The sequence below is a fragment of the Amblyraja radiata genome, chromosome 18 (assembly GCF_010909765.2).
Source record: "Amblyraja radiata isolate CabotCenter1 chromosome 18, sAmbRad1.1.pri, whole genome shotgun sequence".
In the NCBI taxonomy this organism is placed as follows: Eukaryota; Metazoa; Chordata; class Chondrichthyes; order Rajiformes; family Rajidae; genus Amblyraja; species Amblyraja radiata.
The window spans coordinates 25,167,901-25,181,791 of NC_045973.1; the positions used below are offsets into that span (position 1 = coordinate 25,167,901).

Consider the following 13,891-nt stretch of genomic DNA (forward strand, 5'->3'; position numbering starts at 1 on the left):
TTACTGCACTAATCGATAGTGTATAACGAAGTGTGCTCTGTGTTCCTGGGGCAGGTACACGGTCGTAATGACGAAACACAGACAGAAAAATGATGTTTTGGAGATGGTGTCTTATTGTAGAAGAATTCTCCGTGTGTTTTGTTTTTATTAGGTGAGGAATATTGTTGACAGTCTGAAGGAGAAGTTTCCTGACAATGCAATCATCAGAGCTTTTCGGATCCTAGATCCAGATAGGATTCCGTCTGACCCTGAGAAACTGGCTCAGTATGGAAATAGCGAAACAGCAGCTCTGCAAAACCATTTCTCAGATTTCCTTTCCTGTGATGGAAAAGATTTAGTTGCTGAGTGGGATCAGATGAAATATCTAATTGCATCCAGAAAAGGAGAGAGTTTGGTTGAAGTAAGCAATTCTTTCAATGACAATTTAAAAAAAAATGTTTCCACTTGTGTTTAGTTTGGTTTAATATGTAGAGATTACTTAAGAGTATGCCATTAAGATGTAGGAGGAGGATTTGGCCATACTGACCCTTGAGTCTTTCAGTAAGAACCTAGCTGACTTGAATGGCCTTGTGCCCATTTTCCCACCTAATTCCCATATCACATGATTCTCCATTTAGTCTCAAAATGTGTCTATATCAGCCTTCAATGCCAAGACCTAAGCTGCCCAGCTCTCAGAAGGTGAGAATTCCAAAGCTCCACCAGCCTCTGAGAAAATAAAATTCCCTTTCATAGTTTTACATAAATGACCCATTGCCCTACACTTTCCTATTATTTCCAGATTACTGCAGCAGGTGAAATGTCCTCATATAGTCAGTCTTGTAAGCCTCATTTTCATGTCTTAATGAAATCACCTCTTGTTCTTCTAAATCCTGGACAATATTTGCCAATATTTTCCCCCACAATTTAATCTATTTCTAATGATAGATTCCAAGTATGAGTAAAACTTGGAAAAAAAAGTATTAAAATACATACAGTGCCCTCCACAATGTTTGGGACAAATAATAATAATAAAAAACTTTTATTTTTTGGGTGCCTTTCAGACATCTCAAGGACACCTTACAGAGATTAACAGGAATAAAAACATATAATCAGAATAAAATAAATAATAAAGACATCACAGAAACACAAATTAAAAAACAGAATTCAGTCCACAAACAAAAAATCAAAAACACAATGTGAAGAGAGAGCAGCGGCAGCTAAAGCGCGCCAGCGTCCACTCTCCCTTCACGACAGCCATCTTGGACAAAGACTAACAGGATTACCTTACAGACAAAAAATCATCCCCCCACAATGGATACCACTGTGGGGGAAGGCCCATCATTTATTTATTTGCCTCTATACTCCACAATTTGAGATTTGTAATAGAAACAATCACATGTGGTTAAAGTGCACATTGTCAGATTTTAATAAAGGCCATTTTTATACATTATTGTTTCACCATGTAGAAATTACAGCTGTGTTTATACATAGTCGTCCCCCCCCCCCCCCATGTCACGGTGCCATAATGTTTGGGACACAGCAATGTCATATAAATGAAAGTAGTCATGTTTAGTATTTTGTTGCATATCCTTTGCATGCAATGACTGCTTGAAGTCTGTGATTCATGGACATCACCAGGTGCTGGGTGTCTTCTCTGGTGATGCTCTGCCAGGCCTGTATTGCAGCCATCTTTAGCTTATGCTTGTTTTGGGGGCTAGTCCACCAGTTTTCTCTTCAGCATATAAAAGGCATACTCAATTGGGTTCAGATCGTGTGATTGACTTGTCCACTCAGGAATTGACCATTTTTTAGCTTTGAAAAACTCCTTTGTTGCTTTAGTAGTATGTTTGGGATCATAGTCTTGCTGTAGAATGAACTGCCGGCCAATGTGTTTTGAGGCATTTGTTTGAACTTGAGCAGAGAGGATGTGTCTATACACTTCAGAATTCATTATGCTACTACCATCAGCAGTTGTATCATCAATGAAGATAAGTGAACCAGTACCTTCAGCAGCCATATATGCCCAGGCCATAACACCCCCACCACCGTGTTTCACAGATGAGGTTGTATGCTTTGGATCTTGGGCATTCATTCTCTCCTCTACACTTTGCTCTTGCCATCACTCTGATATAAGTTAATCTTCGTCTCACCTGTCCACAACAGCTTATTCCAGAGCTGTGGTTGCTCTTTTAAGTACTTCTTGGCAAACTGTAACCTGGTCATCCTATTTTTGCGGCTAACCAGTGGTTTGCATCTTGCAGTGTAGCCTCTGAAGAGTGTTTCTGATCTGTCGGACAGGTGTTTGGGGATTTTTCTTTATTATAGAGAGAATTCTTCTGTCATCAGCTGTTGAGGTCTTCCTTGGCATGGTGTTCCAAAAAGTTGATTTTGATAAGCGTAAGGTTTGGCTGATGTCTCTAACAGTTTTATTCTTGCTTCTCAGTCTCATAATGGCTTCTTTGACTTTCATTGGCATAACTTTGGTCCTCGTGATGATAAACAGCAATAAAGGTTTCCAAAGGTGATGGAAAGATTGGAGGAAAGACTAGATGCTGAGTGCTCTCTTATACCTGCATTAAGGAGGCAATTAAGCACACCTGAGCAATTACAAACGCCTGCGAAGCCATGTGCCCCAAACATTATGGTGTCCTGAAATGAAGGGACTATGTATAAACACAGCTGTAATTTCTACTTGGTGAAACCAAAATGTATAAAAGTGGCCTTTAATGAAATCTGACAATGTGCGCTCTAACCACATGTGATTTTTTTTCTATTACAAATCTCGAATTGCAGAGTACAAAGGCAAATAAATAAATGACTGATCTTTGTCCAAAACATTATGGAGGGCACTGACTGCAAAATGTTGCTGAATAGAGTATTTTGAAATATTCCAAAATGTAGGGGTCGTGCAACATGAAAATGGACTGACAAGTCCACCTTGACCATCAAGTACCCATTTGCACAGATACAATTTTATTTACCCCACGTTCCCATCCACACCAACCAGTTGCTCCTAATCACCCATATATTGCTTAAAGTGGCCAGTTAACATACAGACACCCTCCAGGATGTGTGAGAAATCCAGAGCATCGGAGGAAAAGAATTTAGTCTTAGGAAGACCATGCAACTTCACCGGACGCTCAAGGCTATGATTGAACCTGGATAGATGGAGCAATTAGGCATCAGCTCCACTAACTGTACGATTGCACAACTCATAAGAATGATATGGACTCAAAATGCTGGAGTAACTCAGCGGGACAGGCAGCATCTCTGGAGGGAAGGAATAGGTGGCGTTTCGGGTCAAGACCCTTCTTCAAACTTCGCCCATTCTTTCTCTCCAGAGATGCTGCCTGTCCTGCTGTTACTCCAGTATTTCGTGTCTATCTAGAGGAGGTAGTTGAGGCAGGTACTATGACAACATTTAAGACATTTGGACAAGTTCACGGATAGGAATGGTTTAGAGGAGTGTGGGCCAAACGTGAGCTGGTGGGGCTAGTGTACATGGGGCATCTTGGTCGGCATGGGCATGTTTGGTTGAAGGTCCTGCTTCCATGCTGTATGAATGCGACTCTCAGTTTAAAACTATGCCTTCGCTTTGCTCCTCCTGCAGGACACAGGGCATTAGCATTATAAAATACTCACTGGATGAGTGCAGTTCCGACAGTTCTCAAGGAATTTAAGATTGGTCAGGATAAAGCAGCCCTCCTGCAACTGTCCCCCACCATAAACATGCATTCCGTCAGCAAACAGTGTGGTAGTATGTATTGTCCTCAAAATACATTGCAGTTACTCATCTGAGGTACTGTCATATTGTTTTGACAGTATCTCCCACATTGAGACTTCCTACCACTAAGAACTAGGCCAACAGGGTGCAGGATACACTATCTTGTTTGAAAATATGTCAGTCGTTCCTTACTGGGCATAAAACCTCGAACTCTCTCCCCATCAACAGTGTGGTTGTATCTCCACCAGAAAGACTGCAGGGTTAAAGTGGGGACAATTGCTGACCTTGCCAGCAACACCCCGATCATGAAAATAAATATATAAAAATAAACTAATTAGCTTGTATCCCATAGATGGTACTTTGAATTCAGTTTTATGCTGGATTTTACAAGATGTTTTATGTATTTGAAGCAAAAGTGAATATTGTTTTTCTCTTCCCATTTTCCTCCTCACAGATCTGCATTGACCTAGCACACTCTGATATGTGGAGAAAAGAATATCCAAACTTCTCAATCCTATCAGAGGTTTGTATGGTGATGTCAGCATCAACCACTGAACCTGATAGGGGATTTACCTCTGTGAACTTGATAAAAAATAAATACAGGTATTGTCTAAAATTGAGAATTGGCCAGCAGTCTTTGTTATATGGTTTACTAGCAGTTGAATGCTGTGACCTTAATTTCCTCTGCAGGAATTTGCTTACTTCGGACCAGCTTGATCAGTTGCTCAGACTGTGTTTGGAGAAGCCGGAAGATGCACAGGATTATTTGGATGCAGCCTATGCTGCATGGCTGCAAGCTGAACAGTGGAGGCTTCTTCTCAAAGAATGGAGAAGAGGGGAAGAGTCAAAAACTGAATCTGATTCAACTGAATCAGATCTGGATCCATTGTCCGATTCAGAATAAGTGATTGCTGCTCACTGGTGTCTCGGGACATGCATGACAAAGGGAGAAATCAATTTCTTTGTTAACTTGTGATTCTCTGTTGGTGCTATGTTGTTTGTAATTGTATTACAAAGAAATGTACATTTGCCTTACATTACATTACATTTGCCTTACATTACATTACATTGCCTAAAATAAAAGGCATCTCCCAGTATTCTGTATACTGTTCCTTTATTGCCGATTGATAATCCAACACAACATGCTTCTATATCATAGCATGTCTATCATATAATAAAAGAATTGACAATTTTTATACATGAGTTTAAATACAGCTAGGTTATCATGACTCAATAACATTTGGTACATTTTTAAGAGAACTTTTGACACCTGCTAGTTTCTTAGAGCTTTTAACAGTCATTGACTGTCCAAAATTGGACGTAATAAGTTCAAGGTGAAATGCTGCTGCTGCTGTACATGCGATCATTGCAGTGATGCTTGGGTACAGGGTAGGAAGGAAGATGATGTTTGCAGAATTGAATTCTTAAATCTCCTTGGGAGCTTGCGTTTTAATAATACTTTGAAATATTCACAGGTTTCAAAGTCTTAATCAACTCCTGGGATCCCATAATTGCTAAAAATTATATTGCAAAGTACTGGGAATGATGTCACAAAAATGAAATTTAAAAGACTTCATATTGGATTATTCCATTAAGTGATATTTTAAAATGTGGCATTAACTTTGATTTTAAGAAGTATGAAAGACTTGTATTTGGTATTTATTTTGATAAGGCAGCTGTATACTACTTCAGGGAGTTCTAGAGCTCTGCTTCCTGTATGCAATGCAGAAAAGTGGAGTTAGGGCTTTTATCTGAGCTGTCAATGCCATTGGCATCGGCAACATTTTTTTAAATGAAACACTTTTTACAAAATATTTCACTTTTATGAATGTTCAGGTTGTCGTGTGCATAGATGAGTATGAAAATAACATCTTCTCTGATACTTTGTACAGTATATATTTCAAATCAAATAGGAAGTAAACATCCCTCAGCAAACATTCGAGAATAGAGCTGGGGCTGTGTTTTATTGTTGGCAGGTCACTGGGGTGCATTTACTACCTTCCCTTCAGTGATATAATCTGCTTATCTTGCACAGCAAGCTATTCATTGTTAACCATTTCAGTGTCTATGCTAATTAAGTTTTATTTAATTCATGCTACTTGGCTAACCTGAAACTTCAGTATTTAGGATTGTGCAAATAGTTTACAACCCTTCACTTTTGCCCCATGGATTTCCTGTGAATTTAACACCCTGGTAATCTTTATGTATGTGAAAGCAGTTTATATGTGTGGTCTGTAATTGTTGCAACCCCTGACGTATTCGGTGCTGAAAAATTCACCAGAATGTTGGGTAAGGTATGTGACCAGGTTATGTGGTGAATTGTAAGGGAATGAGTACCCTTAGCTCCTTTCACTACTTCACGTGAAGGAACTGACTTGTACTGTACCGCACTATTCCTGGGTCCATTAAGAGTTGATTTCTGAATGTTAAGCAAAAGATGGTTTGGCTCTTCCAGCCTGTATTGAAGCTCTGCAGTGCATAAGGTTTACTTATTAGATGACAAAGAATATTCTTGCATGTTCGCACAAGGCAAAACATTCTGTGCAGCAGTTCACCAATTATTTTTTTTAATCATTCTCCCTCGACACCAATAATTAAGTGTGAATAGGGAAGCTGGTAGATATCCACAAACATGATTATTCCTTTCCATGCTTTAAAAAAAAATTCCATTTACTTTTTTTTTTTTTAGCAATCACCTTGTGAAATGGATGGACTGATGTTTGTTGTCGGATATTCCCATGGCATTTAATTGAGTTCCTTGTATATTCTTGAGCTGCTGCTTTGGCTTGCTTAATATAATTGGTGGTGGGTTTGGTAGTAAATGTGTCCATTGTATTTCTGCTTAACTAAGCAAATTTTAGTTTATGGCATATATTCATTGTCACTTTAAAAAATATATACAGATAGTCTTAACACTAGTTTGCCAAAAATATTGTACAAGATTTCTATGAAGTGCATGATCCATTTGTAGCATTTTAACCACTGGCCATTAATTCACTCACTGTGCATTTTAATATTAATCTTAACAACATGCATTCCCACTTTAAATAACTTTTCTCAAGAAGGTGCTAACATGCTTTTCAATAAATAACTAACATGTTGTTGTGTTTAGGTAAAAATTGGAAATGGATTGACAGTATACATTGTGCTGAGCACTGAAAATGGATATAATTGAGGAAATATTATGCTTGGAACAAGATGATGCATTTAAAAATTTGTGCTTGGAATTGGTGTTCTGTTTATTTGGGAGATGGAAAATGATTTGATGCATTTAGAATTCTATGCTTGGATCAGAATTATACTTGGAACAGGTATGTAGCTGTGCTTAACTGGAATTGGATGTATTGTGTTTTGTACTGTATACAGGCTGCTCTTGGTTGAAAGACAATAAAAGCGTTAAGTTTGTTAAAGGAACTCCTTTTGAATGTGATGACTTCAAACTGCACACACTAGATTGTCTATTTCTTAAATGTAATTGGGAACATGAGAAAGCAGGTCTGCACTATTAATACATGGTGGTTTAAAGAAACTCTGGTTAGGCCATTATAGTATTTGAAGGGAATGCTAACATTGCATTTTCGATCCTGCTTAGCATTAAAGGCTTCAAATAAACTCTTGGTGAACTTTCACCAGAAGAAGAAAATGTTGCATACATTAAGCAAGTGGAAACAAAATAAAATTAAAACTGTAAATGCTGATCAGCAGTGCAGTCTTTTAATGCTGACTTGTCACAGAGCTCTAACCTAAAAACATTATTTTAAATATATGCAGCATTAATTTAATGATAATTTTACATTATTTGGTTCTCATACAATATTCCATTACCTATTAGAGAAGCTAGTTGAATGTGTTTTTTGCTGCCATAAACATGGTTTACGACATATTGGGATCAAGTGAAAATATAACTGCGTTGAGAGCACAAAACTATATGTACAGATTCATGTAGCACTGACTTGTTTTGTTCCTTCAATAAAATTGAGACTTGCAGAGTAATGAAAGACTAGCAAAACTAACTAATTCGTTACTCCTGTAAATGATGTAAACTTAAACAGGTTTTTTATATGGCATCTTGCATTGCCCACGGGCAGTTTGGTGTCTGGAACCATTGTTATACTTCATTATGCATTAATGAAGTAAGGAACCAAGCTTGTGAGAATGTTACATTAAAACTGGTTTACCTGGTATGAGTGGGGAACTATCAACTCCAAATGTAACATGCAGACGGTGATATGTATGTATCCTAGAAATTAAGTATTTTCTGAATCTAGAGCATTTGAAATACGGTACATTTCTGGCTTTGTGGAGACTGACAGACCTGTGGGAATGCATTAATTAATTAATCTGAACACGGGCTTCTTAATAGCCCTGTCTCACTGTGCGAGCGGACCCACGAGGTACCCCGAGTGAAAGACTCGTGGTTGTGTACGAGATTCCAAGTGTATGATCAAGAGTTTAACCGAGTTCCCACGGGTTTGACTAAGTTTGCCGTTTACTTGTCATTTCTGCGATGTTACAAGTTCGTCTCCCGAGTTACTAAGTTCCTCTCCCGAGTTACTCTTGAGCCAACCGCTCATGAAGGTTGAATGAAGGTCTGTTTTAATAAGCAACAGGGTCAAAGAAGTGTCAGTCTCTATCCTGCCGCTTTGAGTTGGGGAAAGGAAAATGAGAGATGTAGAATGAAAGGTACGCTTCGGGTCGAGACCCTTCTTCAGACCCTTGTTTAATGCCTGATGAATAAATGTTCTGAAATGGAAAAGTGGAGACTTTGGATATTCCAAAGACGCAATAAATACAGATTGCACGTCATTTGGAAAACAACGTGATCCTTTGCAGTCTAAAATCAAAATTAACCCAGCAGCCAAATGCAGGGTGGCGATCCGAAACATGTTCTCCACAGATGTTAGTTCAGCACTTTTGTGTTTCAAGACAGCAGCACCAGGGTAGTGGGAGATGGTGGCAGAACTATTGAATGGAACACAAGCCTTGCTGTACTGTAGACTCTGAGGAAACCTGGTGGGTATGAGAGGTTTAGATGGATAGAGGCCAAATGTGAGACAAGGTCATCCCTCATCCTCCTGCACTGCAAAGAAAAAAAAACTCAAACCTATCCACCTTCTTCTTGCAACCAAAGCCCTCCAGGAAGGACCTAGCTTGGCCGAGGGGGCATTTTCCGTGCTGTAACACTCTATGACCCCCCATAACCAAACCATGTAAATCTCTCAGAGCGGGTGCCATTCTTGCCGCGCACGGAGATTGTGACAGAATCCCTGGTCTACAGGCAGGACACTAAGTTGGCGATGTATCGGATTCACAGGGACATTGGCCACCCTCTCGCCTCTCAGAGTATTTTTTACCCCTACATTCTTCCTCTATTTGCGAGACCTCCCTTTAACTGAAACACTTCACTTGATCGCTGTCTACCGCAGGGATTTGCTCCCACATTATGTAATTGTTTAGAATTTACAGCATGGGAACAGGACCTTTGGCCCACTGAGTCCACGCCAACCATCGATCGCCCGTACCCAATTGTTCGTTTATCCCACTTTCGCATCCCACACACTTTATAATTTACAGAAGTCAATGAACCCACAAACCTGCACGTCTTTGGAGGTTTGCTCCTCCGTTCTGCTGGTCACAATAATTATGAATTAAACCCCCCCCCCCCCCGGTCTCACGCACATGGAATTAGTTCTTCTATATACATGGTTTAAAGACCCATATCAGGTTTACCGCTTAATTTCCAATTCATCTCACCCCCAATCCAAAAGAAAATCACTCCACAGTTCATTTTTAAAGAAAACGTGTCTTAAGGGGACTGCAAAGAGTTAATAATGTTTGCTACATACACTTCAGTAGTATATAAGTCTGTATAGTTAATTCAAACATCAACATAAAATGGATTTGACACAAATGGTCACTATCACCATTTTAATATGGTAGTAAACAGACGAGAAACATGTAGAGAGTTTATAATATTGTCGACATAGGTTAGTGAACGACAGTCTTCTGTTTGAGTGATGTAAACCAACCTGTGCCCTGACAGGGATTACACCAGGCACTTATCTATTCCATCCTACCATTGACTTATTATTTGAGGAAATTCACATCATGCCACACATTACCATTGCAGGTCGACCTAATTTCAGTGTTTAGTTACAACAGGCAGATTACTTAAACAATCTTAAATATTGTCAGATAATTTATTAACCTGGGGGCTGTAAGTGGAAACAAATGGAAAGTATATTTAGAAGATAAACACAGAAAAATAATTGCTTTACCCAAAGAGTGACAAATGTTTGGAATAATCCTGAAGGCAGAGAAGAGTCCAAATGAAATCATGATAGTTGTAGACTCACGAGTCACTAAGGTAAACGCACGGGCCACTACGTTCTTACAACGTGTTTAAATGTTTCCAATTTTAACTTCAAGAGTACATTTTACTCGTGGAAAACTTTAAACGTGTTTGAATTTTTTCAAGAGTTATCAAGTATCACGGGTACCTGCCGTTAGCGCCACGAGTCGCTAAATAGCGTCCACGAGTTCCGACGTTCCCGCTACGGTAATTGTATGTGATTACCACGAGTTAAATTTGTTTTAAACTCGGGGTACCTCGTGGGTCAACTCGCACCGTGAGACAGGGGTTTCAGTATGTGCAGTCCTGTTTTGGCGGAAGGTGGAATTTTACCTGACAAAGTTTCCAAACATATCAAAGCTGTAATGACTCTTCGGGTTTGTGGCTTAATCTAAATTTTAAGAGTCATGGATATGTACGGCACAGAAAAAGGACTTTTAGCCCACAATCTGCATTGGCGATCAAGAGCCTATTTACAATGATCCTAGTTTATTTCTGATAAGTATCAACTGTTGCATTTCGCAAAGTCAAACCAGTGCAAGACCTTCACAATGAGTGTTAAGGCCCTGGGGAGTGTTGTAACGCAGAGGAATCTCAGAGTGCAAATACATAGTTCCCTGAAAGTGACATTGCATGTATGTAGGGTGGCACGCTGGTCTTCATCGGTCAGGGATGAGCATAGAACTTGTGACATTATGTAACAGTTGGGAAAAAGCTGCACTTGGGAGTATTGTGTTCAGTTTTTGCTATAGGAAAGATACCATTAAGCTGGAGTGAGAGGGTGAGTGCACTGTCTTTTCTCAGGGTAAGGGAATCGAGAACTAGAGGGCATGGGTTTAAGGGGAAAGATTTGGTGACAGTAGTTGAGGCAGGTAGAATAGCAACATTTAAAAGACAAGGTACATAGATGGGGGTGGTTTAGAGGAATATGGGCCAAATGCAGGTAAATGGGACTAGTTTTAGATTGGGCATCTTGATCAGCATGGACAAGTTAGACCAAAGATATTCCCATGCTGAATGGCTTTATGATTATTTAATCATCTTTGTCCCAGAGGCAGTCCCAATAATGCAATCCAAGGCCCTCCCTCCTGTGCCATCTCTTTTGCCAAGTATTCTTCTGATCTATCCCTCTGTTTTTTTTAAATCTCATTCCCATCTTCTAATACCCATGTGTAGCACGACACTTGCCTGATCACTCTCCCTCTGTATTCATTCAGAGACATCCTTGGCTTCAGGGAAGCAACAAGAGACTGGGTCTCTTTTGTGGCCACTGAAACATGTCTTTTCCCCTCACTCTTGAGTCACCTGCAGCTGTTGCCTGCCTATTATTTTTCCTCCTCCCAGCAGGGCCGACTGTGATGCCAGACTCTTGATGCCAGCAAATAGCTCCCCTCAATATTATCCAGCACTTAATACATGCTTGAGAGGGGAATAGCAACAGGAAACTCCTGCACCACTTCCCTCCACTGATTATTCTTCCTGGCAGGTCACACATCACCTTTCTGCCAGAGGTTGTGGTGTAAACGGTTTGTCAAATGTGCTATCTACAATTATCTCAGCGACACAGATGCTCCATAGAAGGTCTATCCCTGTGGTCTGTCAGGAGCTGCAGCTAGGCTCCTTTGCCAAATTCTAATCTCTCAAATCTCAAGCATCCTATTTTTTTTTTCTTGTAGTATTTTATGCCTCTGAATTTAATACCATTCCTAATTTTCTCAAGAAATAATTCAGCCCACTTTCCTGATCTTATTTTGTACAAGATATACTTCCCTTACATAATGATAATATTCCTCATGAAAAAAATGTTAACTGCATGCACATGCTTCTAGAATGCCTCGAATTGAAAAATGTTTTTATAAATTTCACATTGGATTCTGAAAACGTTAGAGAGAGGTGTGGCCTGTTCAGAAAGCATATTTATCAACCTGTAAGAGATTGTTGAATTAGCAAACTTTTACTGGCAATTCTATTGGCCTTGTTTCCCTTGATATCAGATGTGTTGAAGAATTCGCAGACAGCATATGAATGATACATTTTTACGTTAACATTGTGGTACATGAAATAAGTTGAAATATATTATTAAAATGGGGGTGGCGTAGTAGTAGATCTATTGCCTTACAGCACCAGAGACCCGGGTTCGATCCCGACTGTGGGTGCTGTCTGTATGGAGTTTGTACGTTCTCTCCGTGACCTGTGTGCGTTGTCTCCGAGATCTTTGGTTTCCTCCCACACTCCAAAGACATATAGGTTTGTAGGTTAATTGGCTTGGTATAAATGTAAATTGTCCCTACTCTGTGTAGGATAGTGTTAGTGTGCGGGGGTCGGTGCGGACTCGATGGGCCGAAGGTCCTGTTTCCGTGCTATATCTCTAAACTAAATGTTAAAAAGAGCAATTGCTTCATGTTAAAATCCCTGATACCATAAAATAAGGAATGGACAAAATTCTACTTGGAGGTCTGAAAGTTTTCAAAATGATAATTATGACTCCATTTGCTATGTAAATCGCATTCAGAGATATATAATCAATGTTTCTGGCTTTCTGGATAATTTAAAGTGGGTTTATCTTGCAAAGTAACATTTATGTAATTTGAAGGTAGATAATGCTGGAGAAACTCAGCGGGTGAAGCAGCATCTATGGAGCGAAGGAATAGGTGACGTTTTGGGTCAAGACCCTTCTTTGAGGTGATTTTGTTAAATTGTTCTTTACTTTAAGAAAAAGACTACAAACTGCACAGCTCATGAAAGTGTGCCGGATTAGTAACAATAACTTTAGGATTTCCACATTTCATTTCCTTTGGAGCCAGGAATGGCAAATGGTGTTTAAGGAATTTAACTTGGACAAGTGTGAAATGATACAGCTTGTGAAATAAACCAGGACAGGAATAGCAGGGTTGTTGAACTGAGATCAAGGGGTATAAGTGCATAATTCCCTGAAAGTGGTACAGTAGGTTCGCAAAGTGCTGAAGAAGGCATGCTGTATATTTTCCATCATCGGTTGTGGTATTGTCTACTAGAGTCATATTACAGCTGTGCAAAAATGTTTGTGAGGCGGCACTTGGTATATTGTGGCAGTTCTGGTTGTCACACTACAAGATAAATGTGGTTTAAGCTAGAAAGCATATAAAAAAGATTCACAAGGATGTTGCCTGAATTGGAAGACTTCAGGTATAAGGATAAACTGGACAGGTTGGAACGGTCTTCCCTGGAGAACAGGAAGCTGAGAGGTGATATGATAAAATGATATTAAGTTATGAGAGGCGTAGATGGCCGTGGTATGGATACCTAAAACTAGAGAAGAAACCTATAAGAGGATCTGTGGGGATCTTCTTTATGGCCTTGCTCATCAAATACCGTTTGCAAGGTTTTATTCAAGAAGAATGGTGCTAAAATAAGTGTAAATGGTGAGCCAGCATGGATTTATCAAGGAAAATTTATGTCCTCTGAACCTATGGGTCTTTGTTGAAAAGTCATGATGGTTGTTAATATCGTCTTCTGGAAGGTGTTTGATAATATTTCGCCTGACAGAAATGGAAGGACGTAGATTTGGAGGTATGGTTGTGCTTTAGGATAGACCTCAAGGGTCTGTCCCACTTCCACGACCTAATTCACGAACTCTGCCGAGTTTGCCCTTGACTCGTACTCGCAGCATTGTTGTCACAAGGTCGTAGGAGGTCATAGGTAGGTCATGATGCTAGTCGTAGGTACTCGTGGCATCAAGTAGGTCGGGGCGTTTTTCTAGCCTGATGAAAAATGTCCACGAGTAAAAAAGGTCGTGAATTAGGTCGTGAAAGTGGGACAGGCCCTTTAGTTCACTGCATTTACAGTGCATTCAGAAA

The 13,891-nt window shown here is 39.7% G+C and overlaps 1 protein-coding gene across 4 annotated transcripts in view; it reads left to right on the forward strand.

The window, feature by feature from the left end:
• The window catches only part of nckipsd (NCK interacting protein with SH3 domain), a 96,297-nt gene that overhangs the window by 35,786 nt on the left and 46,620 nt on the right, over nt 1-13,891 (forward strand). For 2 of the 4 annotated variants that reach the window (XM_033036898.1, XM_033036897.1), the window contains 3 exons: nt 152-400; nt 4,158-4,306; nt 4,394-7,117. The exons of 1 other annotated variant lie outside the window; for it this stretch is intronic. In XM_033036898.1, the coding sequence (XP_032892789.1) occupies nt 152-400; nt 4,158-4,306; nt 4,394-4,607 (612 nt within the window). In that variant the 3' untranslated portion in view covers nt 4,608-7,117. Of the gene's footprint in view, nt 1-151; nt 401-4,157; nt 4,307-4,393; nt 7,118-13,891 lie in introns of those variants that run through there. One more of the 4 variants, XM_033036896.1, reaches the window with a different exon arrangement.